General features: G+C 47.7%; 2 protein-coding genes across 2 annotated transcripts; both read left to right on the top strand.

The window, feature by feature from the left end:
- Positions 1–14,069: 14,069 nt before the first annotated feature.
- On the top strand, positions 14,070–23,357 carry LOC137535424 (zinc finger protein 391-like). The gene is made up of 5 exons (XM_068257259.1): positions 14,070–14,115; positions 17,441–17,507; positions 17,764–17,861; positions 17,976–18,624; positions 20,068–23,357. Exons 2-5 carry the CDS (start codon positions 17,474–17,476, stop codon positions 20,679–20,681), a joined length of 1,395 nt encoding a protein of 464 aa, XP_068113360.1. The 5' UTR covers positions 14,070–14,115; positions 17,441–17,473; the 3' UTR covers positions 20,682–23,357.
- LOC137537182 (gastrula zinc finger protein XlCGF71.1-like) lies at positions 20,740–21,263 on the top strand. Its single transcript, XM_068259294.1, has 2 exons — positions 20,740–20,757; positions 20,850–21,263. The coding sequence occupies exons 1-2, from the start codon at positions 20,740–20,742 to the stop codon at positions 21,261–21,263; spliced, it is 432 nt and encodes a 143-aa protein (XP_068115395.1).
- Positions 23,358–24,317: the final 960 nt, after the last annotated feature.

Below are 24,317 nucleotides of genomic sequence, written 5' to 3'. Positions count from 1 at the left end.
ATCGTGCGAATCGCGGCACTTTGCGTGCGCAAAAGTCCGCAAAAAGCACTTCACGTGCTAACTGTTTAGCACACCCATGCTAAACAGTTTGCACCACTTTGTGAATCAAGCCCAAAGTGTCATTTTCCGCTAACTTGTGACAAAAAAATAAAATCTTCTATGAACTCACCATGCCTCTTAGTGAATACTTTGGGATGTCTTCTTTCCAAAATGGGGTCATTTGGGGGGTATTTATACTATCCTGAAATTCTAGCATCTCATGAAACCTGACAGGTGCTCAGAAAAGTCAGAGATGCTTCAAACTGGGGAAATTCACGGTTTGCACCATAGTTTGTAAACGCTATAACTCTTACCCAAACCAATAAATATACACTGAATGTTTTTTTTTTTTTTTTTTTTTTTTTATATCAGACACAATAATTTTGGACAAAAATGTATATAGAAATTTTACTGTATTTGAAAAATGTCAGCACAGAAAGTAAAAAAAAAATCATTTTTTTGACAAAATTCATGTCTTTTTTGATGAATATATTAAAAACTAAAAATCACAGCAGCAATCAAATAGCACCAAAAGAAAGCTGTATTAGTGACAAGAAAAGGAGGGAAAATTCATTTAGGTGGTAGGTTGTATGACCGAGCAATAAACCATTAAAGCTGCAGTGGTCTGAATGGAAAAAAAGTGTCTGGTCCTTAAGGGGTTTTATGACTGCAGTCCTTAAGTGGTTAAACTTTTTCAGGTGGTTTTAAGGAAAAACTATTTTTTGTTTGAAAACACTTTTTACCAACAATGCCGTGGTACAGCGATGGGGTCAAATGTGGCCCCGTCCTATCCAAATCTTTTTATGGGCCTCTATGAGGACTCTTTTGTTCAAATGAGTTGTTTCTCCGACACTTGAAAGGGTGGTGGAGGTATATTGATGATATTTTTGTTGTGTGGGCGGGACCACGTTCGACCCTTGATGCTATGATATCACAACTACATGTGCAATATCCTGCAATCTCTTTGACTGTCCATAGTGATTTGCATTATGTATCTTTCTTGGACACTATGGTGTCCAAGGTGGATGGCAGGTTGGTTACTGACATTTATAGAAAGGACACCGATCGCAATTCTATATTGCGCTTTTGATAGTTTTCATCCTCCTCATATTACCCGTAACATTCAAAAGAATTAATTTCAAAGGGTGGACCATATAGTGAGTGATCCGTCTACTCCTTCTAGACAAAAAAAGGGGGGCCTGCTGGTTTACCCTTTGTTTCTGCATCTGTTATTAGACGCCATTGGCCGCTTTTACGCCAAGGTTTTCCAACTGTAGAGGAATTTGTTAATTCTCCTTTGATGGTGTATAGACGAGCACCCACTGTTGGTCAGAGACTAGTTCAAGCTGATACTTTTGCACAAAATAAATCTCCGGTTGCTATGAGGAAAGTTTTTTTTCCTTGCCTCTCGTGTCATGTGCAACAACACAAAAAAGGGAAATGTTTTTACAATCCACTGTCTGGCAGAAAATATCACATTAATGGCTTTTTACATGTGATTCGAGCTATGTTGTTTACTTGTTACATTGCCCTTGTGGTTTGAGTTATGTAGGTATGACTACCCAACTCTTAAAGCTCGTATATCGTCTCATAAATCTGCCATTAGGAATCGGTCAACTGATCAAGCGGTTGCTGCTCATTTTACCGAAATGAATCATTCTGTCAGCCAGTTAAGAGTTTTAGTGATAGATTCAGTACCAGTACCTAGGAGAGGGGGTGATAGAGTTAAAATGTTACTTAGAAGAGAGGCTTTTTGGATTAAGACTCTTGGGACCTTGGCTCCCGGGGGCCTTATCCATGAGTATGAGTTGGGACCCTGCATTTAAGTGAGTGATTTTATATCGGGCAATGACGCTGGGTCCCCGATCTTTATGCTAGACATGTTGGATTTTTTATTTGTGTTTATTTTTTTGTTTTTATATATTACGTGATTTTTGTCATTCAAGTGTTGTATTGTGGTCGTTTGTATTTTTCCACCAGTTGATGTTATCTAGCGATGCGATTTTCCATGTACATTTTTTGCGTTTCATGATTTATGCTCATTTTTGTTAGCGTTTGATGCAAATTTTCGACCGTCGCACTCTGACCATTTTGACATCACTTCCTGTTTATACCTGTCCGTTTTTAGTTTTTTTGTTTTTTTTTAGGACGAACCTGATTGGAGGAAACTAGTAGCTTTCAGTTCCCCATCAGGTCCTCCTGACTTTTGTACCTGCCCCCTTACAGGTCTGCCTTCTGATTGGTTGACCCAGCGTCACTGCCCTTGCTTTTTGATTGGCTCATTGTATTTGAGCCTACTATATAAAGGTGGTTCTTGTATTACTGTGTCAGAGGCTTTGCAAGCTTGAGAAAGGGAGGACGTCCTCCCGAAACGTCGCGTCTTCATGCACTAGCCTCATGTTTGCTGTATCCTGTCTTGACTTGATCATGTCTGAATAAAGAGCTTACAATTACATCATGAAGACGGTGCTGGGTCATCTTCTGGTTTTCCAGTTTGCTTCAATCCCCAAGATCTGAGGGATTTGGACCTGCAAGCACGTAGATCTAAGTGGTGGGTGCAACCTGCACATTGGCTGTTCTAGGCTTCTATCACAAGCATAAAGCAAATCTGTATCTTTTGTTTCCCAAAACCTGTGATGGATGCTGGGACCAGAATACTTACTTGCTGATCTGTTCACTTCTGATCGTCATTAATGCCAATAGACTCCTTCCTCCTGTCAAGCTGAGACCTCCCCCCAAACTGGTACATATAACTGGGTGCATACCACTGTGAGATTGAAGATGTGTTTTTCATAGATGGCCAGAAGTCATTCAGTAACACTGGGGCATGCTCTGTTAGAAGGCAAGGGGTGGTAGGAAAGCTTTGTATGTTAGTGACTGGGGTAGGGTTGCAACAGTATGAAATATGACGGTATGATAACCGCCTCAAAAAATACCATGGTATGTTGGGATTATGTTATATGCAGTGGAGGACATACGGCCGTGCAGGCTGCGCAAGTGCGCGGGGGCCCCTCAATTTCCGTTTTTCTAGGGGCTCAATAAGTATCGGCAGGTTTTTTTTTTCTGTTGTTTTTTTTTTTTTTTTTTTTTTGGTTACTTTTTTTTTTGGTTACTTTTTTTTTTGGTTACTTTTTTTTTTGGTTACTTTTTTTTTTGGTTACTTTTTTTTTTGGTTACTTTTTTTTTTTTTTTACTTTTTTTGTACCTGGGGGCCCGGCTCGTCCCCCTTTATATGTGCCGGAAGAGTGGAAGATTCAGGAAGGCTCTGCTAGAGGTCCAGCCTCCAGGTCCACGCTGTCTCCTCTGTAATGCCGTTTGCACTGCTTCCTGATTTAGTGCGAGCGGCATTACAGAGGAGGAGACAGCGTGGGCCTGGAGGCTGGAACTCTAGCGTCTGCTTTAGCCGCCGGAGGCTTGCTGTATCTGCCACCCTTCCGCCATGCATAACGGGAAGGGGGCCCCCCTGAGGTGAGGGAGGGAGGATAGGAGTCAGGCCCCCCACCCTTACCAGGCTACCTATGTATTTTCCCACCAAGCTATCTATTTTTCCACTCGGCTATCTATCTGCCACTCGTCTATCTATCTATGTATCTATCTATCTATCTGCCCACCCCCACCAGGCTATCTGTCTGCCCACCCGGCTATCTATCTAATTGACTACCCTGCCACCCATCTATCTATCTATCTACCTATCTATCTACCTATCTATCGATCTCTCTCCTCTAGCAAGGCCAAGCTCTATCCTCATGCTTCAACCCCTCCTTCCCCCCAAAACAGCCGTGAGCTGGCCCGGGGGGGAGGGGGGCAGCCACATTTTTGCAGGGGGGCCCGGTAATTTCTAGTTACGCCCCTGGTGGTGAGGGTCAGAAGAAACAATATGGGGTGTTAAGGGGGGTAAGTGGAGGTGGCATGGGGGGGGGGGGTGAAAGGGTGAGTGAGATTCAGGAGATGTGACATGGACAGTGGAAGGGTGAGTAAGGTTCCGGAGAGGTGACACAGCACTATATCACAATACAGCCTCTCCAACACTGTCTCTGTATCAGCAGCAGCAGCTCCTCTCCCTACACTGACTGCTACACAGCACTATATCACACTACAACCTCTCTAACACTGTCCCTGTATCAGCAGCAGCAGCTCCTCCCCCTACACTGACTGCTACACAGCACTATATCATACTACAGCCTATCTAACACTGTCCCTGTATCAGCAGCAGCAGCCCCTCCCCCTACACTGACTGCTACACAGCTCTATATCACACTACAGCCTCTCCAACACTGTTCCTGTATCAGCAGCAGCTCCCCCTACACTGACTGCTACACGGCACTATATCACACTACAGCCTCTCACACTGTCCCTGTATAAGCAGCAGCAGCTCCCCCCCCCCCCTACACTGACTGCTACACAGCACTATATCACACTACAGCCTCTCACACTGTCCTTGTATCAGCAGCAGCAGCAGCTCCTCTCCCTACACTGACTGCTACACAGCACTATATCACACTACAGCCTCTCTAACACTGTCCCTGTATCAGCAGCAGCAGCAACTCCTCCCCCTACACTGACTGCTACACAGCACTATATCACACTACAGCCTCTCTAACACTGTCCCTGTATCAGCAGCAGCTCCTCTCCCTACACTGACTGCTACACAGCACTATATCACACTACAGCCTCTCTAACACTGTCCCTGTATCTGCAGCAGCAGCTCCTCTCCCTACACTGACTGCTACACAGCACTATATCACACTACAGCCTCTCTAACACTGTCCCTGTATCAGCAGCAGCAGCTCCTCTCCCTACACTGACTGCTACACAGCACTATACCACACTACAGCCTCTCTAACACTGTCCCTGTATCAGCAGCAGCTCCTCTCCCTACACTGACTGCTACACAGCACTGTATCACGCTACAGCCTCTCTAACACTGTACCTGTATCAGCAGCAGCAGATCCTCCCCTACACTGATTGCTACACAGCACTATATCACACTACAGCCTCTCTAACACTGTCCCAGTATCAGCAGCAGCAGCTCCTCCCCCTACACTACGGTGACCAGACGTCCCGCATTTGGTGGGACACGTCCCGCTTTTGGGGTCCCCTGTCCCGGGCAGCATTGTGTCCCGGGAAACATCCCGCTTTTGCCCGCGGGACGTCCCAGCTGCAGGACTCGTCGGATGGACTCTGGTAGGCGCGGCCACCCAGCTACATTTGCCTCGCCCCCAGCTTGCTCCTCGCCCACCCTCCAATGAGCGCTGATATCGGGCTGCATCAGCCCTGCCCCTCAGCGTGCTGTTCCTGCCTGATAGCTCCGCCCCTAGAGCTCCTCTAATCGGGACGGCTGCCTGGCCGCATCAGGCACGCCCCCAACCTGCTGCACACCCTCCGGCAACCACGTGGAGACCAGGCAGCTACACGAGGAGAAGAAATGGGTGAGAGCGCCCTGTCAGTGTCTTCTCCGCTCCTAGTGTCACCCTCCCCCGCCCAGTCGTTGTCACCCTTCTCCCCCAGTGTCACCCTCCCCCACCCAGTCCTTGTCACCCTTCTCCCCCAGTGTCACCCTGCCCCACCCAGTCCTTGTCTCCCTCCCCCACCCAGTCCTTGTCACCCTCCTCACCTAGTGTCACCCTCCCCCACCCAGTCGTTGTCACCCTTCTCCACCGGTGTCACCCTCCCCCACCCAGTCCTTGTCACCCTCCTCACCTAGTGTCACCCTCCCCCACCCAGTCATTGTCACCCTCACCCACACAGTCAGTGTCCTCCTAGCGTTTATTTTGTGCTGACATGTTGCGCACATTGCGTTTATTTTGTGCTGACATGTTTGCCCACATTGCGTTTATTTTGTACTGACATGTTTGCCCGCAGTGCGTTTATTTTGTGCTGACATGTTTGCCCGCATTGCGTTTATTTTGTACTGACATGTTTGCCCGCATTGCGTTTATTTTGTGCTGACATGTTTGCCCGCATTGCATTTATTTTGTACTGACATGTTTGCCCGCATTGCGTTTATTTTGTGCTGACATGTTTGCCCGCATTGCGTTTAATTTGTGCTGACATGATTGCCCGCAGTGCGTTTATTTTGTACTGACATGTTTGCCCGCATTGCGTTTATTTTGTGCTGACATATTTGCCCGCATTGCATTTATTTTGTACTGACATGTTTGCCCGCATTGCGTTTAATTTGTGCTGACATGTTTGCCCGCATTGCGTTTATTTTGTACTGACATGTTTGCCCGCATTGCGTTTATTTTGTGCTGACATGTTTGCCCGCATTGCGTTTATTTTGTACTGACATGTTTGCCCGCATTGCGTTTATTTTGTGCTGACATGTTTGCCCGCATTGCGTTTATTTTGTACTGACATGTTTGCCCGCATTGCGTTTATTTTGTGCTGACATGTTTGTCCGCATTGCGTTTATTTTGTACTGACATGTTTGCCCACATTGCGTTTATTTTGTGCTGACATGTTTGCCCGCAGTGCGTTTATTTTGTACTGACATGTTTGCCCGCATTGCGTTTATTTTGTGCTGACATGTTTGCCCGCATTGCGTTTATTTTGTACTGATATGTTTGCCCGCATTGCGTTTATTTTGTGCTGACATGTTTGCCCGCAGTGCGTTTATTTTGTACTGACATGTTTGCCCGCATTGCGTTTATTTTGTACTGACATGTTTGCCCGCATTGCGTTTATTTTGTACTGACATGTTTGCCCGCAGTGCGTTTATTTTGTACTGACATGTTTGCCCGCATCGCGTTTATTTTGTGCTGACATGTTGCCCGCATTGCGCTTATTTTGTACTGACATGTTTGCCCACATTGTGTTTATTTTATACTGATATGTTGCCCGCATTGCGTTTATTTTGTACTGACATGTTGCCCATTGCGTTTATTTTCTGGTGTCCGGGGTAATGGTTACTGCATTTATCATTTAATGGTCATAGATGGCTATGTTTGCTGCTTTGTGGTTACGGTATACTATTAGCATCACACAGTTTCTGCACCCCCATGATGCAAAGTCTCGTTTGACCACATCATGGCGTAAACACTGCTTTCTTATGCCTCGCTGTTACATCATTACATTAGCTCCGCCCATACAATGTCATGGCCACGCCCAATTTTCATTGCGGCGCGCTGCGCGCGACCCCCAGTCTTCGTCGCGGTGTGCTCCTCAGTCCCCCCCACTTTTCGCCGCCCTTCGTCCCCCCTCCCCCCCGTCCCAGGTTGGACCCACAAAAATCTGGTCACTCTACCTACACTGACTGCTACACACAGCACTATATCACACTACAGCCCCACTAACACTGTCCCTGTATCTGCAGCAGCAGCTCCTCCCCTACACTGACTGCTACACAGCACTATATCACACTACAGCCTCTCTAACACTGTCCCTGTATCAGCAGCAGCAGCTCCTCCCCCTACACTGACTGCTACACAGCACTCTATCACACTACAGCCTCTCTAACACTGTCCCTGTATCAGCAGCAGCTCCTCCCCTCTACACTGACTGCTACACAGCACTATATCACACTACAGCCTCTCCAACACTGTCCCTGTATCAGCAGCAGCAGCTCCTCCCCCTACACTGACTGCTACACAGCACTATATCACACTACAGCCTCTCCAACACTGTCCCTGTATCAGCAGCAGCAGCTCCTCCCCCTACACTGACTGCTACACAGCACTATATCACACTACAGCCTCTCTAACACTGTCCCTGTATCAGCAGCAGCTCCTCCCCTCTACACTGACTGCTACACAGCACTATATCACACTACAGCCTCTCTAACACTGTCCCTGTATCAGCAGCAGCTCCTCCCCTGTACACTGACTGCTACACAGCACTATATCACACTACAGCCTCTCTAACACTGTCCCTGTATCAGCAGCAGCAGCTCCTCCCCCTACACTGACTGCTACACAGCACTATATCACACTACAGCCTCTCTAACACTGTCCCTGTATCAGCAGCAGCTCCTCCCCTCTACACTGACTGCTACACAGCACTATATCACACTACAGCCTCTGTAACACTGTCCCTGTATCAGCAGCAGCAGCTCCTCCCCCTACACTGACTGCTACACAGCACTATATCACACTACAGCCTCTCCAACACTGTCCCTGTATCAGCAGCAGCAGCTCCTCCCCTACACTGACTGCTACACAGCACTATATCACACTACAGCCTCTCCAACACTGTCCCTGTATCAGCAGCAGCAGCTCCTCCCCCTACACTGACTGCTACACAGCACTATATCACACTACAGCCTCTCTAACACTGTCCCTGTATCAGCAGCAGTAGCAGCTCCTCTCCCTACACTGACTGCTACACAGCACTATATCACACTACAGCCTCTCTAACACTGTCCCTGTATCAGCAGCAGCAGCTCCTCCCCCTACACTGACTGCTACACAGCACTATATCACACTACAGCCTCTCTAACACTGTCCCAGTATCAGCAGCAGCTCCTCCACCTACATTGACTGCTACACAGCACTATGTCACACTACAGCCTCTCTAACACTGTCCCTGTATCAGCAGCAGCAGCTCCTCCCCCTACACTGACTGCTACACAGCACTATATCACACTACAGCCTCTCTAACACTGTCCCTGTATCAGCAGCAGCTCCTCCCCTCTACACTGACTGCTACACAGCACTATATCACACTACAGCCTCTCCAACACTGTCCCTGTATCAGCAGCAGCAGCTCCTTCCCCTACACTGACTGCTACACAGCACTATATCACACTACAGCCTCTCTAACACTGTCCCAGTATCAGCAGCAGCTCCTCTCCCTACACTGACTGCTACACAGCACTATATCACACTACAGCCTCTCTAACACTGTCCCTGTATCAGCAGCAGCAGCTCCTCCCCCTACTCTGACTGCTACACAGCACTATATCATACTACAGCCTCTCTAACACTGTCCCTGTATCAGCAGCAGTAGCAGCTCCTCTCCCTACACTGACTGCTACACAGCACTATATCACACTACAGCCTCTCTAACACTGTCCCTGTATCAGCAGCAGCAGCTCCTCCCCCTACACTGACTGCTACACAGCACTATATCACACTACAGCCTCTCTAACACTGTCCCTGTATCAGCAGCAGCAGCTCCTCCCCCTACTCTGACTGCTACACAGCACTATATCATACTACAGCCTCTCTAACACTGTCCCTGTATCAGCAGCAGCAGCCCCTCCCCCTACACTGACTGCTACACAGCACTATATCACACTACAGCCTCTCTAACACTGTCCCAGTATCAGCAGCAGCTCCTCTCCCTACACTGACTGCTACACAGCACTATATCACACTACAGCCTCTCTAACACTGTCCCTGTATCAGCAGCAGCAGCTTCTCCCCCTACACTGACTATTGTGGAATGATAATGGCTGACTGAGATTGGCCCTTTTATGGGGGTGGAGTGGCCTGGGTGCTGATCATGTCTGATTGGTAGTCCTTCCTACCCGACTTCAAAGGAACCCCATGTGTTAGACCTATGAAAGCCTCCATATTTATTTCTTTATAATCAACACCAGTTGCCTGGCAGTCCAGCTGGTCTTTCTGGCCAGCAGTGTCTGAATCACACACCTGGAACAAGCATGCAGCCAATCTTGTCATATTTATCATAGACATCTGATCTGCATGCTTGTCCGGGGTCTATGGCTTAAAGTATTACAGGCAGAGGATTAGCAGGACAGCCAGGCAATCTGCATTATTCAAAAGGAAATAAACATGTCAGCCTTCAAACCCCTTTCACCTTTGGTTCCTTTCCAGGGAGAAGCGTAAAAAAATGGAACAATGGGAAAATATCGGGCATTGGTTGCACTACCTGGCAGCACACTAATCGCCGGGAACCATTCGCTGCTGAACATGTTCTGCCATCCCTAATGGCAATCTCTGCTAGTATGGCAAATGGAGGATCAAAGTTAACCACTTGAGGACCGCAGTGTTAAACCCCCTAAAGAACAGGCCTTTTTTCTTAAAAAGGGCTACTGCAGCTTTAAGGCCTCGCTGCAGGGCCGCACAACACAGCACACAAGTGATTCCACCCCACCAACAGAGCTCTCTGTTGGTGGGGTCTGATTGCTCCCCCAAGGTTTATTTTTTTAAATAAATATTTATTTCATTATTTTTTTAATAAATTTAATCTTTTGTAGCATTTATTCTCCAACCCTCCCTCCCCCCGCCAGCCAATCAGTGTGATCAGCTGTCATAGGCTTCAGCCAATGACAACCGATCACTATCCTTTCTCCCAGGGGGACAGCTGTGTCACACGGCTGTCCCCAGTACAGCTCTGCCATGGATCGCAGCGCCGTACAAGCTAATTAGACAGCAGTTTCACCGTCTAACAGTCTCCTAGCTGCGATTACTGCTGGGAGGCTGAAGCAGAGATGCGTACGCGATCTCCTGCAAAATGGCCCCAAGGACCTTACGCCAATCGACGTTAGGCAGTCCTGGGGCTGCCGCCGTGTCCACGCCCATTGGTGTGATGGGGTCGTCAAGAAGTTAAACTAATATTCTTGACATAGGGTTAAAAGGATAGGCTTGGTGACATGGGGTTGGTGGAAAGGTGATATGGACACAGTGGCGTAGCTAAGGAGCTGTGGGCCTCGATGCAAGTTTTACAATGGGGGCCCCCAAGCACTCTATACATAACAATTGATACAGCGCACCAAAACCTGCCAAAGGCAACTACAGTGTCACAGGTGCAAGAAGGGGATGGGGAACAGCTTGTTAATGATTACTACTATTCAAAGCATCTATAGAAGTGATTATTATGAGCACAGGACCAATAGAGAGCTAATACAGTAGTCGAGGGAGGGCCCCTCTGGCCCAAGGTCCCTCATGTGGTCGCTACCTCTGCAACCCCTATTGCTACGCCCCTGTATGGACAGTAGAAGGGTGGGTAAGGGTCAGGAGAGGTGACCTGTTTATTGGAAGGGTGAGTGATGGTCAGGAAAGGTGATTTGGGGGTAGAAAGAAGGGGGGGGGGGGTGGTAAGGATCAGGAGAGGTGACATGGTGGAAAAAGGGTTAGTTAGGTGACGTTGGGTTAGTGGAAAGGTGACATGGACAGTAGAAGGGTGGGTGAGGGTCAGGAGAGGTGAAATGTTTAGTGGAAGGGCAAGTGAGGCTCAGGAGATGTGACATGGCGGTGACTGAGGGTCTGGAGAGGTGACACAGCACTATATTACAATACAGCCTATCTCTCACTGTCTCTGTATCTGCAGCAGCAGCTCCTCTCCCTCTACTGACTAATGCAGAATGAAAATGGTTGCCGGCATTGTGTCTTTTACGGGAAAGGGAGAGGGAGTAGCTGGGAAAGTATAGGGCGCTAGTAGTGCACGTTCATTGGGAACCATTTGCCGGCAAACATGTTCTGCCAAGCCTAATGGCAATATCTGTTAGCAAGGGGTGCCGCCAGCGTACAGGTGAGCCACGCCCCCGATTGGGGCCTCCCACTAAGGGGGGCCTTGCTCTGCTGCTAGCGGCTCCCCCATATTTAAGTGGTGCAGGCATCAGGCTGAGCGGCAGGAGCCAGGATGGTGTGCGCAGCGGCAGAGGGAGCGGGCAGAGTGAAGTTTCAGCTTGCCTACCTCAATCCTCAAACGGCGCATGCAGCCTCTATCTTCATCCTGTCCCGGCATCTGTCGCTATCGTAAGACTACCCCTTGTGATGACGCGACAGCATGTCATCACAGGGGGATCTCTTACAGATGCGATAGACCCAGGGACAGGATGAAGATAGAGGCTGCGTGCGGGGATCAAGGAAGGTGAATTGAAACTAGGCGGGGGGCCCTATGCTTGAGACACCTACCTATCTAACCTATATTGCATGCACCTACCTAACTAATCTATACTGGGGTCATCTACCTATCTAACCTATACTGAGGGGTACCTACCTATCTAACCTATACTGAGGGGTACCTACCTATCTAACCTATACTGAGGGGTACCTACCTATCTAACCTATACTGTGTGCACCTACATATCTAGTCTATACTGGGGGCATCTACCTATATAACCTATACTGAGGGGTACCTACCTATCTAACCTATACTGTGAGCACCTACCTATCTAGCCTGTACTGGGGGCATCTGCTTACCTAACCTATACTGAGGGGTACCTACCTATCTAACCGATACTGCGTGCACTTACCTTTCTAACCTATACTGGGGGCATCTAACTATCTAATCTATACTGGGGTATCTACTTATCTAACCTATACTGGGGGCACCTACCGATCTAACCTATACTGCCGGCACCTACCTATCTAACCTATACTGAGTGCACCTACCTGTCTAACCTATATGGGGGCACCTATCTATCTAACCTATACTGGGGCAAATATACTTCCTACCTATATTGGAGGCAACTACCTATCTAACCTATACTGTATGTGGGCACCTACCTATCTAACCTATACTGGGGGCAACTCTACGGGCTACCTATACTAGGGGGGACCTATAGCTGGCTACCTATACTGAGGGCACCACACCATCTGGCAATCTTATACTGCAACACCTATAGCTTGCTACCTATACTGAGGGCACCACATGTAACTGGCTACCTATACTGAAGTACCTATAGCTTGCTACCTATACTGAGGGCACCACATGTAACTGGCTACCTATACTGAGGACACCACCTGTACCCTATCTAATATGTTGGGCGGCACGGTGGTGCATTGGTTAGCGCTCCCGCCTTGCGGTGCTGGGTCCTCGGTCCGAATCTCAGCCAGTATAAACATCTGCCAAGAATTTGTATGTTCTCCCCATGTCTGCGTGGGTTTCCTCCCACATCCCCAAAACATACAGATAAGTTAGTTGGCTTACCCCTAAATTGGCCCTAGACTACGATACATACACTACACTACATGATATAGACATATGGCTATGGTAGGAACTAGATTGTGAGCCGCATTGAGCGACAGTTAGTGATAAGACAATATACTCTGTACAGTGGTGCGTAATATGTCGCTGCTATATAAATACTTAAAATAAATAAACCGGGGACTACCTGTATTTTGCTAGTATTTGGCTCCTCCCACATCATGTTTTGGCCATGCCCATTTTTGCTGCAGCACGCTTCGCGCACCACTTTGGTGTGACTACCTATTTGTTCTCCTCATGGAGGGGGGCCTCAAGTTATGGACTGCTTGGGGTCACCAAAACCTTAGCTGCACCCCTGCTGCTAGCATGGCAAAAGGAGAATCAATGTTAAACTAATACTCTTATGTCTAACAATAGTTACCAGAGTTTCATATAATGCCATTCATTGTAATTAAAATAGACATCCCAGTCCAAAATATTTGTCCAGTAATTCTACTAGTGGTCTTATCTATTAGTCATAAATTAGCTAGTATGCCTCCTCCTGACCCTCCTGAAGTGGCAAATAAGGCATCTAATTACATCTATTTATGTTTGCAAAAGAATGTTGCTCCTCTGAATGTCCAGTATATATAAGCTGTGTTTATTAACATCTTGTCAGTATATGCAGAGACTAAGTCCAATGAAGGCTTATTAGCTGAAAGCTTACTTTTCATTTACCTCTAAGTTACCCAATAAATGTATCATCCTGATTCAAAACTTCATATTTAAAATAGACATCCCAGTCCATAATATTCCTCTAGTAATTCTGCTTCTTCCTCCCAGTCGGCTGCAAGAAACTGACACTTCCTGTAACTATGGCAACACATCCATATGGCAGCTCTACACATCCAGCAACCATCTGGGGACTAATAATGATTTATATTATTGTTAGTATTCTTTGTATTCATTATTATTGTTCTTACTATATGTGATATGTCTGTAGATGAGGGTGTTGTGTAGCTCCAGAAAATGATAACAACAATGGTAGTAATAATAATAATAATAATAATAACAATAATAATAATAGATTGCTGAGTGCAGGAGATTCCACAGACGCTGCAGTTAGTCTATTCACCACTAGATGGTGATATCGCACACAGGAAGTAATAAAAAGTGATGTCACAGAAAGGAAGTGATGTTACAGGCAGGAAGAGGTGTACCACAGCAGGACGAGAAGTTGCAGGAGGTGGAGGAGAAGAGGTAATTGTGTGACTTTTTTGTTATATATTGAACAGAGCAGAGGTCGGGCTGGACATAAGGGGCTTAGCAATAACTATAGCAGCTGCTATGGGGCCCTGGAGGATAGGGGGCCCAGTTAATACTTAAAGAGGATCTGTAACCTCAAAAAATCCCCTGGGGGGTACTCACCTCGGGTGGGGGAAGCCTCCGGATCCTAATGAGGCTTCCCACGCCGTCCTCTGTCCCACGGGGGTCTCGCTGCAGCCCTCCGTGCAGCCGTGACGTAATATTTACCTTCCTGGCTCCTGCGCAGGCGCTCTGACTGCTTTCCTCTCCGAACTACACGGAAATACCCGATCGCCGTCGGGTCTGCTCTACTGCGCAGGCGCAAGTTTCCGGCGCCTGCGCAGTAGAGCGGACCCGACTGAGATCGGGTATTTCCGTGTAGTTCGGAGAGGAAAGCAGCCACAGCGCCCCCGCTGGAGCCAGCAAAGGTAAATATTGATTTTACAGTCGGGCCTGTCGCCGGCTGTTCAGAGGGCTGCAGCGAGACCCCCGTGGGACGCAGGACGGCGTGGGAAGCCTCATTAGGATCCGGAGGCTTCCTCCACCCGAGGTGAGTACCCCCCAGGGGATGTTTTTGTGGTTACAGAGTCTCTTTAATGTATTCACCATTAACTACTTGTGTTCCTCCAACCTCTGACTTTATCTCAGTGCCCATTAACTATGTGCAGTGTTAATTGCATGAGAATAAAAATTGCCCAATTAACTCATATCCATAGGGTAGGGGCAGGTGGCATTGATTAAGAGTACCTAAAGGAGCTAAGGGCCTCATAAAAGTTTAGCTGATTGGCGGCATGGATAGTAATTGCTGAGACCTCTATTTCTTGCAATGGAAGTGATTTTGGGGATTCCTGTTGCTTCCGCTAAATTAGACTAGTGCTGACTATAGTTGTCATTTCCTCTGCCTAGTATTAATTCAGCTCAGTCATATGATAGAGACGGGACAGAATGTCCATAGAGTATAGCCATGTCCCCTCTTTGTCCCTCAGCACTGCCATTATCCTTCAGTATGTAATATCCCCACCCCAGTAATGCAATTTCTCCCCCAGTATAGCCATGTCCCCCCCCTGTGTCCCCCAGCATTGCCATTATCCTCCAGTATGTAATATCCCCACCCCAGTAATGCCATTTTTTCCCCTGTAAAGCCATGCCCTCCCTGTGTCCCCCAGCATTGCTATTATCCTCCAGTATGTAATGTCCCCCCACCCCAGTAATACCACTTCTCTCCCAGCATAGCCATGTCCTCCCTGTGTCCCCCAGCATTGCCATTATCCTCCAGTATATAATGTCCCCCCACCTCAGTAATGCCATTTATTTCCCAGTATAGCCATGTCTCCCTGTGTCCCCCAGGATTGCCATTATCCTCCAGTATGTAATGTCCCCCACCCCAGTAATGCAATGTCCCCCAGCATTACCATTATCCTTCAGTATATAATATTCCCATCCCAGTGATGCCACTTCCCCCCCACTCCCCAGTATAGCCATGTCCCGCTGTGTCCCCCAGCATTGCCATTACCCTCCAGTATGTAATGTTCCCCACGCCAGTAATCCCATTTCTTTCCCAGTATAGCCTTGTCCCCCTCTGTCCCCCAGCATTGCCATTATCCTCCAGTATGTAATGTCCCCCACCCCAGTAATGCCATTTCTCCCCCAGTATAGCCATGTCCCCCTGTGTCCCCCAGGATTGCCATTATCCTCCAGTATATAATGTCCCCCACCCCAGTAATGCTATTTCTCCCCCAGTATAGCCATCTCCTCCCTGTGTCCCCCAGCATTACCATTATCCTCCAGTATATAATGTCCCCCCACCTCAGTAATGCCATTTCTTTCCCAGTATAGCCATGTCCCCCTGTGTCCCCCAGCATTGCCATTATCCTCATGTATATAATGTCCCCCCACCCCAGTAATGCCATTTCTCCCCCAGTATAGCCATGTCCTCCCTGTGTCCCCCAGCATTACCATTGTCCTCCAGTACATAATGTCCCCCACCCCAGGTATGCCATTTCTTTCCCAGTATTGCCATGTACCCCCTGTGTCCCCCAGCATGGCCATTATCCTCCAGTATGTAATGTTCCCCACCCCAGTAATGCCATTTTTTCCCCAGTAAAGCCATGCCCTCCCTGTGTCCCCCAGCATTGCCATTATCCTCCAGTATGTAATGTCCCCCACCCCAGTAATGCCATTTCTCCCCCAGTATAGCCATGTCCTCCCTGTGTCCCCCAGCATTGCCATTATCCTCATGTATATAATGTCCCCCCACCCCAGTAATGCCACTTCTCTCCCAGCATAGCCATGTCCTCCCTGTGTCCCCCAGCATTGCCATTATCCTCCAATATATAATGTCCCCCCACCTCAGTAATGCCATTTCTTTCCCAGTATAGCCATGTCCTCCCCGTGTCCCCAGCATTGCCATTATCCTCCAATATGTAATGTCCCCCACCCCAGTTATGCCATTTCTTTCCCAGTATAGCCATGCCCCCCTCCCATGTGTCCCCCAGCATTGCCATTATCCTTCAGTATGTAATGTCCCCCACCCCAGTAAAGCCGTTTCTTTCCTAGTATAGCCATGTCCTCCCTGCGTCCCCTAGCATTGCCATTATCCTCCATTATGTAATGTCCCCCACCCCAGTAATGCCATTTGTCCCCCAGTATAGCCATGTCCCCCTGTGTCCCCCAGCATTGCCATTATCCTCCAGTATGTAATGTCCCCCACCCCAGTTATGCAATTTCTTTCCCAGTATAGCCATGCCCCCCTCCCATGTGTCCCCCAGCATTGCCATTATCCTCCAGTATGTAATGTCCCCCACCCTAGTAATGCCATTTCTTTCCCACTATAGCCATGTCCTCCCTGTGTCCCCCAGCATTGCCATTATGCTCCAGTATGTAATGTCTCCCACCCCAGTAATGCCATTTCTCCCCCAGTGTAGTCATGTCCTCCCTGTGTCCCCAGCATTGCCATTATACTCCAGTATGTAATGTCCCCCCGTGTCTCCCAGCATTGCTAATATCCTCCAGTATGTAATGCCCCCCGCCCCCCACCCTCTGTGTCCCCAGCATTGCCAATATCCTCCAGTATGTAATGTAATTTTATCTGAGGGACACAACAAGCAGAAGATTCTGGAAGTCATCGGGAAGGTGATAGAGCCTCTGACAGGAGAGGTGCTGGGAATTATGGAAATTATCCAGTAACAAGAAGGGGTGTGTCTGGGAGGTGACTGTATCATTGTTCTCCTGTTGGATTCCTATACGGTGTCAGAATGTCACTGTCTGTTTCTCCATGCAGGAGTGGCAGTATAGAGAAGGACACAAGGACACCATGAAGGAGAATCAGCCGCCACTCACATCACCGGGTAAGAGGAGACTTTCATTTCTTAGAAAAGGAGAGAGCAGTATGGAGGCTCCTCCCAGCTCCCCCCATAATCTGCTAAACACATAGAGACAATGCATTCAGTCAGTGTGTGTGCTTCCTACCGATGTGTCCAGTAACAGAGACCCACCAGAGAGATGTACAGGTCCTCTTTATTCCCAGGATTGTCCTTTTAGATCCCCACATAATCTGATAAACACATAGAGACAATGTATTCAGTCAGTGTGTGTTTCCTACAGATGGATCCAGTAACAGAGACCCACCAGAGAGATGTACAGGTCCTCTTTATTGTGAAGATTGTCCACAGGAAGACTGCACCATCCGTCACCATTATCAGGTAGATGGGGCTAAAAGTCCCCAGAGACCACAAGCTGTGTGACATTGTTCATTTCTGCATATGCTGTTATCTGTGTTCACATTTTAAAAATGATCTCTCATTTCTTGTACTCAGGGCAGAAATCTGATATGTATAAATGCTGGAGTTACAGAGGAAGAGGAAGAGACGTATGTGAGGAGTGATCAGCATTATATGGAGGAGGGTAACATGATGAGGATAATTAAAGAGGATGAAGAGACGTATGTGAGGAGTGATCAACTGTCTGCAAAGGAGGGTGACATGATGAGGACAATTATAGAGAAAGAACAAGAGACACATGTGAGGAGTGATCAGCAGTCTATGGAGGAGGGTGTCATGATGAGGGAAATTATAGAGAAAGAACAAGAGACACATGTGAGGACTAATCAGCAGCCTATGGAGGAGGGTAACAGGAAAATTAAGGAAGAAGAAAAGTATGTGAGGAGTGATCAGCATTATATGGAGGAGGGTAACGTGATGAGGATAATTAAAGAGGATGAAGAAGAGACGTATGTGAGGAGTGATAAGCAGTCTATGGAGGAGGGTCACATGATGAGGATAATAAAAGTGGAAGAAGAAGAGATGTATGTGAGGAGTGATCAGCAGTATAAGCAGGAGGATGACATGATGAGGAAAATTAAGGAAGAAGAAGAGACGTATGTGAGGAATGATCAGCAGTCTGAGGAGATTGGAGATGTGAAGGAGACAATTAAAGTGGAGGACACTCTTGCAGAGGGCAGAGCAGGTGAGTCAGTGTATTTTTTAGGCACAGCCATTCCAGACTTGCACCTAGAGCGCCACCAAGTTCCACTTTTTGCTCTTCATGCTCCTGTAATGTGGAGCTTTTAAGGTATGGGAGCCCTGTTGAGTCACTTGTTGGCTGTTTACTCCTCCCTCCGCCACATGATTAGTAAACTCGGACGGCCATTAAGACCGGGGGTTATGATGATTCTGCAATTGGAAGAGGCCCCACCCCTTACATATGTGGCCAGTGTAGAGTGGTCTCATGGGCTGTGAGTGAGGGAAGGGAGGGAGGAATGCGCCCCCTGCAGGCAGCTTTCAGCCTGACTCTAGGAGAGGATGTTTTTTTAATCATTCCACCCACTACCACCAGGGAAATGTAAACTTTAAAAATATAAACTGTCACTACTTACTGTCACCAGCTAGCATCACCCACCATCTGCTGCTAAACCCACTACCTGTCACTGCCCATCAGCCAGTGCAGACCACCCAACTTTTGCAGCCAGCAAAAAGGGACACTAAGACCCACCGCCTCATGCATGTTGGAGCCAATCAGCTTCTACTTAGGAATTGGTCATTGTAGACGATCAGCTACAACTGGCAGTCATTTGGGTACCGGGTTATGAGGTGAGGTTTTGGCAGTTAGAGGGTGGATAAGGGCATTTGGTGGGGGAGTTTCAGTTTAGGCACATACAGGGCAGGGGAGGCTAGGCATTAGGTCATGTGATTCTCCACAACAATCCCGCACAGCTCTTCTACTTGAAATTAACTTAATTGGGTTCAATGCAAAAGATACAAAAGTCCCATTATAATGCTGCTCCTGTGGCTGCAGCCTCTGTTTCCAGTCTTCCTGGCTCTTGTTCAGCCACGCAGCACACTGTGATCTGAGGCTGATACTCGGGTGACTCTCTGCACACTCATACACCCCGGTCATGTGACTGCTGCCCTGTCTCTCTTTTGGACATAGTCATGTGATTGGCCGCCTGTAGTGAGCACAACCTTCTGCAGTTCTCTGTCAGGCTGATAACTAGTGATGGGCAGTGTCATGCTGATAACTCTGAGATGGTGCAAATTGTATGCTAATGATATACAAATGTATGCAGCTGCTGCATCTGGCCCATTTCCAAGCTGCATAAACTTTGTATCAACTTGGAATTATCAGCAGCTCACTGACCAACTCTAATGATATATGTATTGTATTGTATAGCCTCAGAAGAAGCACTGTCATCAGGCTCCCAGCACCCACCATTATCCCCCCCCCCCCCCCCCGCACCGGTACATGTTTAGTCTCTTCTTATGGGCTGTGAGGTGATGATGTAACACACAGCCTACTTGTCTGCTCGTAATCCCATCCCTGGCGCCCGCCACACTCTATTCTTTCATCTCTAATGATAATTGCTCCTCCCCCCTTCTCTAACAGGAAGTGATGATGATTCTCTATTTGTAGGGTGGAGTCCCGGCATCAGGAACCTCTCAGAGACTCGTCTCTCTGTATCCACAGACTGTACAACGGATGATGATGTCACTGGACAAGAGTCTCCTGCAGATATCCTGGTTAACCCAAATATTCCCCCAGACTCCCCTCACCTGTCTAACCCTGAGGGGCCCCATACCCAGCACAGCTCTCGCCCTGCTGGAGGGTCTTATTCCTGTTCCTGGTGTGGGAAATGTTTTGTTTGGAAATCAGAGCTTGTAAGACATGAGAGATGTCACACTGGTGAGAAGCCCTATTCATGTGCTGAGTGTGGGAAATGTTTTGGGTATAAATGTCATCTTGACATGCATGAGAGAACTCACACAGGTGAGATGCCCTATTCATGTGCTGAGTGTGGGAAATGTTTTGGAGACAAAGGAGGCCTTGTCAAACATGAGAGAACTCACACTGGTGAAAAACCCTTTTCATGTGGTGAGTGTGGGAAATGTTTTGGGCAGAAAAACAGTCTTCTTAGTCATGAGAGAACTCACACCGGTGATAAGCCTTATTCATGTTCTGAGTGTGGGAAAAATTTTGTGCGTAAATCAGAGCTTGTCAATCATGAGAGAACTCACACTGGTGAGTAGCCTTATTCATGTTCTGAGTGTGGGAAAAGTTTTAGGTGTAAATCACAGCTTGTCAGTCATGAGAGAACTCACACTGGTGAGAAGCCTTATTCATGTGCAGAGTGTGGGAAAAGTTTTGGGCGTAAAAGAAGTCTTGACATACATGAACGAACTCACACTGGCGAGAAGCCTTATTCTTGCGCTGAATGTGGGAAATGTTTTGGAGACAAAGGAGGCCTTGCCAGACATGAGAAAACTCACACTGGTGATAAGCCTTATTTATGTGCTGAGTGTGGGAAATGTTTTGCACAGAAATCATATCTTGTCATACATAAGAGAGCTCATACTGGTGATAAGCTATATTCATGTGCTGAGTGTGGGAAATGTTTTGTGAATAAAAGAAATCTTGTTAGACATGAGAGATGTCACACTGGTGAGAAGCCCTATTCATGTGCTGAGTGTAGGAAATATTTTGGGCATAAAAAAAGTCTTGACATACATAAACAAACTCACACTGGTGAGAGGCCTTATTTATGCTCTGAGTGTGGGAAATGTTTTGGATACAAAGGAGGCCTTTACAAACATGAGAGAACTCACTGGTGATAAGCCATATACGTGTGCTGAGTGTGGGAAATGTTTTGGGATTCAAATACTTCTTGTCAAAGACATGTGAGATCTCACACTGGTGAGAATCCCTATTCATGTGCTGAGTGTGGGAAATGTTTTGGACGTAAAACAAATCTTGTCAGACATAAGAGAACTCACACGGATGAGAAGCTGTGTGTGGGAAATATTTTTAGTAGTAAATCAAGCCTTATTATGCATGAAAGATCTCATACTGGTGAGATGCCCTGATCGTGCTGAGTGTGGGAAATATCACAGGAGGACACAGGGACAGGGGGATGGGTAATTTTGTGCTTCTCTGGGGAAACAGGTAGTGACATGAATATGTACTCTGTAGAATGCTGTGGGATTATTAATAATGTTCAGGAGAGTTGAAGTTAATACTTTGCCTCACAGGCACAGCACAGGTTACTGATGAGAGTGCTGAGAATAGGGAGTGAGGGAGAGGAAGACTGGGGTGGACAGCTGCCATATATGCTGTATAGGTTACTGACCTGTGACAGCACTGCAGCACCCTGCCAATCATCCTGTAGAGGATATTCTGCCCACGTGCTCCTCCAGCCACCCAGACATATTCTGCCCACGTGCTCCTCCAGCCACCCGGACATAAACACGTGACCTTCTGTGCCGGGCCCCTCCCCTCCCTGTGCTCAGGACTGGCTGAGAGGCTCTCTTCCTGCAGCATACAGATCTCTCCACTGGCCAGGGCCACGGCAGCTGCCGCTGCATCGTACACACGCACGATCAGCGCACAATCACATGCAAGTCGCAATGCGCACTAACCGTCAAACACACCCCCTGCCCCTGCACCAGTCTCCTGTGCTGTCCCAACTCTGCCCATGTACCACGCATGTACTCTGGCCAAAACACAGGAGGACGCAGGGACACAGGAGGACGCAGGGACACAGGAGGACGCAGGGACACAGGAGGACGCAGGGACACAGTAGGAAGCAGGGACACAGGAGGATGCAGGGACACAGGAGGATGCAGGGACAGAGGAGGACACGGACACAGGAAGACGCAGGGCCATAGGAGGATGCAGGGACACAGGAGGACGCAGGGACACAGGAGGATGCAAGGACACAGGAGAACACATGGACACAGGAGGACGCAGGGACACATATACACAGGAGGACGCGGGGACACAGGAGGACGCGGGGACACAGGAGGACGCGGAGACACAGGAGGATGCAGGGACACAGGGACATGGGTTTTATTATATAACATAGGTTATTCTCTCTCCACCATTTATATGATCCATCTAAAGAGCAAATATCGGATCCTGGGGTTTCCATTATCTTCCAAAGACGATGGGAGTTGGAGAACCATTTATATTTATTTCTATAGCGTGTCCACGTCATATATGAGTGGTTGATCACAAAGGACATTTTAATTTGTTTGGCAATGCATCTGTAAGATCTTGCCGATCATGGCGGCAGAACGCTGATAACCATGCTGGGGCGCAAGCTCCTGACAGGCGGCGGTGCTCTGAGGTCAGTGGAGCGCATGGCGCTCCTTCCCTACTGGCCAAGTGGCGGACGCGTCCTCAGTACGCGCTCCGCCGCTGTAAACAATAGCAGCATGCGTATCAGCTGACACGCCGCAATATGATTGGATGATTTTGAATCTGGTTTTTGTTGATTGGTTAGTCCTAGTATATGAGAAAGGTGAGCGCCCTCAGTCTTCGCCCGTGATAGCCAATGGTGGGCTTGTAGCTGAGATTGTGCTCTTACCAAGTGTCCAAGAGTTCTGTTTCTCTGGATCAGCTTCTTGCAGATTGGATTCCCGTTATTGACCACGCTTCTACCTGACTATCTGTTGCCAACCTCAGACTGTCTAAGGAAACTGCATGAACGCTGCCTGCCCTGATTCCGGCCTGTCTGACCACGCATCTGTATTGTGATAACTTTGCCTTGATTGGCTCAGCTCTAAGGACTCAGGTGACTATTGCACGCATACTGTATTGCATTCCTTGCTGCCTTGGTGTGTTGCTATTTGGCCAGGTTGTGTGTGACATCTTCCTGCAGGGGTTTAGTTTGTGGTTAGGCAGGAGTTTTGCACAGGTGTTAAGGCTGGGTTATACAGGTCCTTCTCAAAAAATTAGCATATTGTGATAAAGTTCATTATTTTCTGTAATGTACTGATAAACATTAGACTTTCATATATTTTAGCTTCATTACACACAACTGAAGTAGTTCAAGCCTTTTATTGTTTTAATATTGATGATTTTGGCATACAGCTCATGAAAACCCCAAATTCCTATCTCAAAAAATTAGCATATTTCATCCGACCAATAAAAGAAAAGTGTTTTTAAAACAAAAAAAGTCAACCTTCAAATAATTATGTTCAGTTATGCACTCAATACTTGGTCGGGAATCCTTTTGCAGAAATGACTGCTTTAATGCGGCGTGGCATGGAGGCAATCAGCCTGTGGCACTGCTCAGGTGTTATGGAGGCCCAGGATGCTTCGATAGCGGCCTAAAGCTCATCCAGAGATCCAGAGCGTTGGGTCTTGCGTTTCTCAACTTTCTCTTCACAATATCCCACAGATTCTCTATGGGGTTCAGGTCAGGAGAGTTGGCAGGCCAATTGAGCACAGTAATACCATGGTCAGTAAACCATTTACCAGTGGTTTTGGCACTGTGAGCAGGTGCCAGGTTGTGCTGAAAAATGAAATCTTCATCTCCATAAAGCCTTTCAGCAGATGGAAGCATGAAGTGCTCCAAAATCTCCTGATGCCTAGCTGCATTGACCCTGCCCTTGATAAAACACAGTGGACCAACACCAGCAGCTGACATGGCACCCCAGACCATCACTGACTGTGGGTACTTGACACTGGACTACAGGCATTTTGGCATTTCCCTCTCCCCAGTCTTCCTCCAGACTCTGGCACCTTGATTTTCGAATGACATGCAAAAGTTGCTTTCATCCGAAAAAAGTACTTTGGACCACTGAGCAACAGTCCAGTGCTGCTTCTCTGTAGTCCAGGTCAGGCGCTTCTGCCGCTGTTTCTGGTCGAAAAGTGGCTTGACC

This window comes from Hyperolius riggenbachi, chromosome 10, assembly GCF_040937935.1.
Source record: "Hyperolius riggenbachi isolate aHypRig1 chromosome 10, aHypRig1.pri, whole genome shotgun sequence".
In the NCBI taxonomy this organism is placed as follows: domain Eukaryota; kingdom Metazoa; phylum Chordata; class Amphibia; order Anura; family Hyperoliidae; genus Hyperolius; species Hyperolius riggenbachi.
Note: the sequence above shows the minus strand (reverse complement) of the source record. Positions and strands in the feature narration are given on the sequence as shown.

What these genes read in the sequence shown, in the direction of transcription:
- LOC137535424 (XM_068257259.1), top strand. Translation starts at nt 17,474, where the DNA reads ATGAAGGAGAATCAGCCGCCACTCACATCACCGG. An exon ending in CCATCCGTCACCATTATCAG is followed by an intron (nt 17,862 to 17,975) that starts GTAGATGGGGCT and finishes TCTTGTACTCAG; the next exon opens with GGCAGAAATCTGATATGTAT. An exon ending in TCTTGCAGAGGGCAGAGCAG is followed by an intron (nt 18,625 to 20,067) that starts GTGAGTCAGTGT and finishes CTCTATTTGTAG; the next exon opens with GGTGGAGTCCCGGCATCAGG.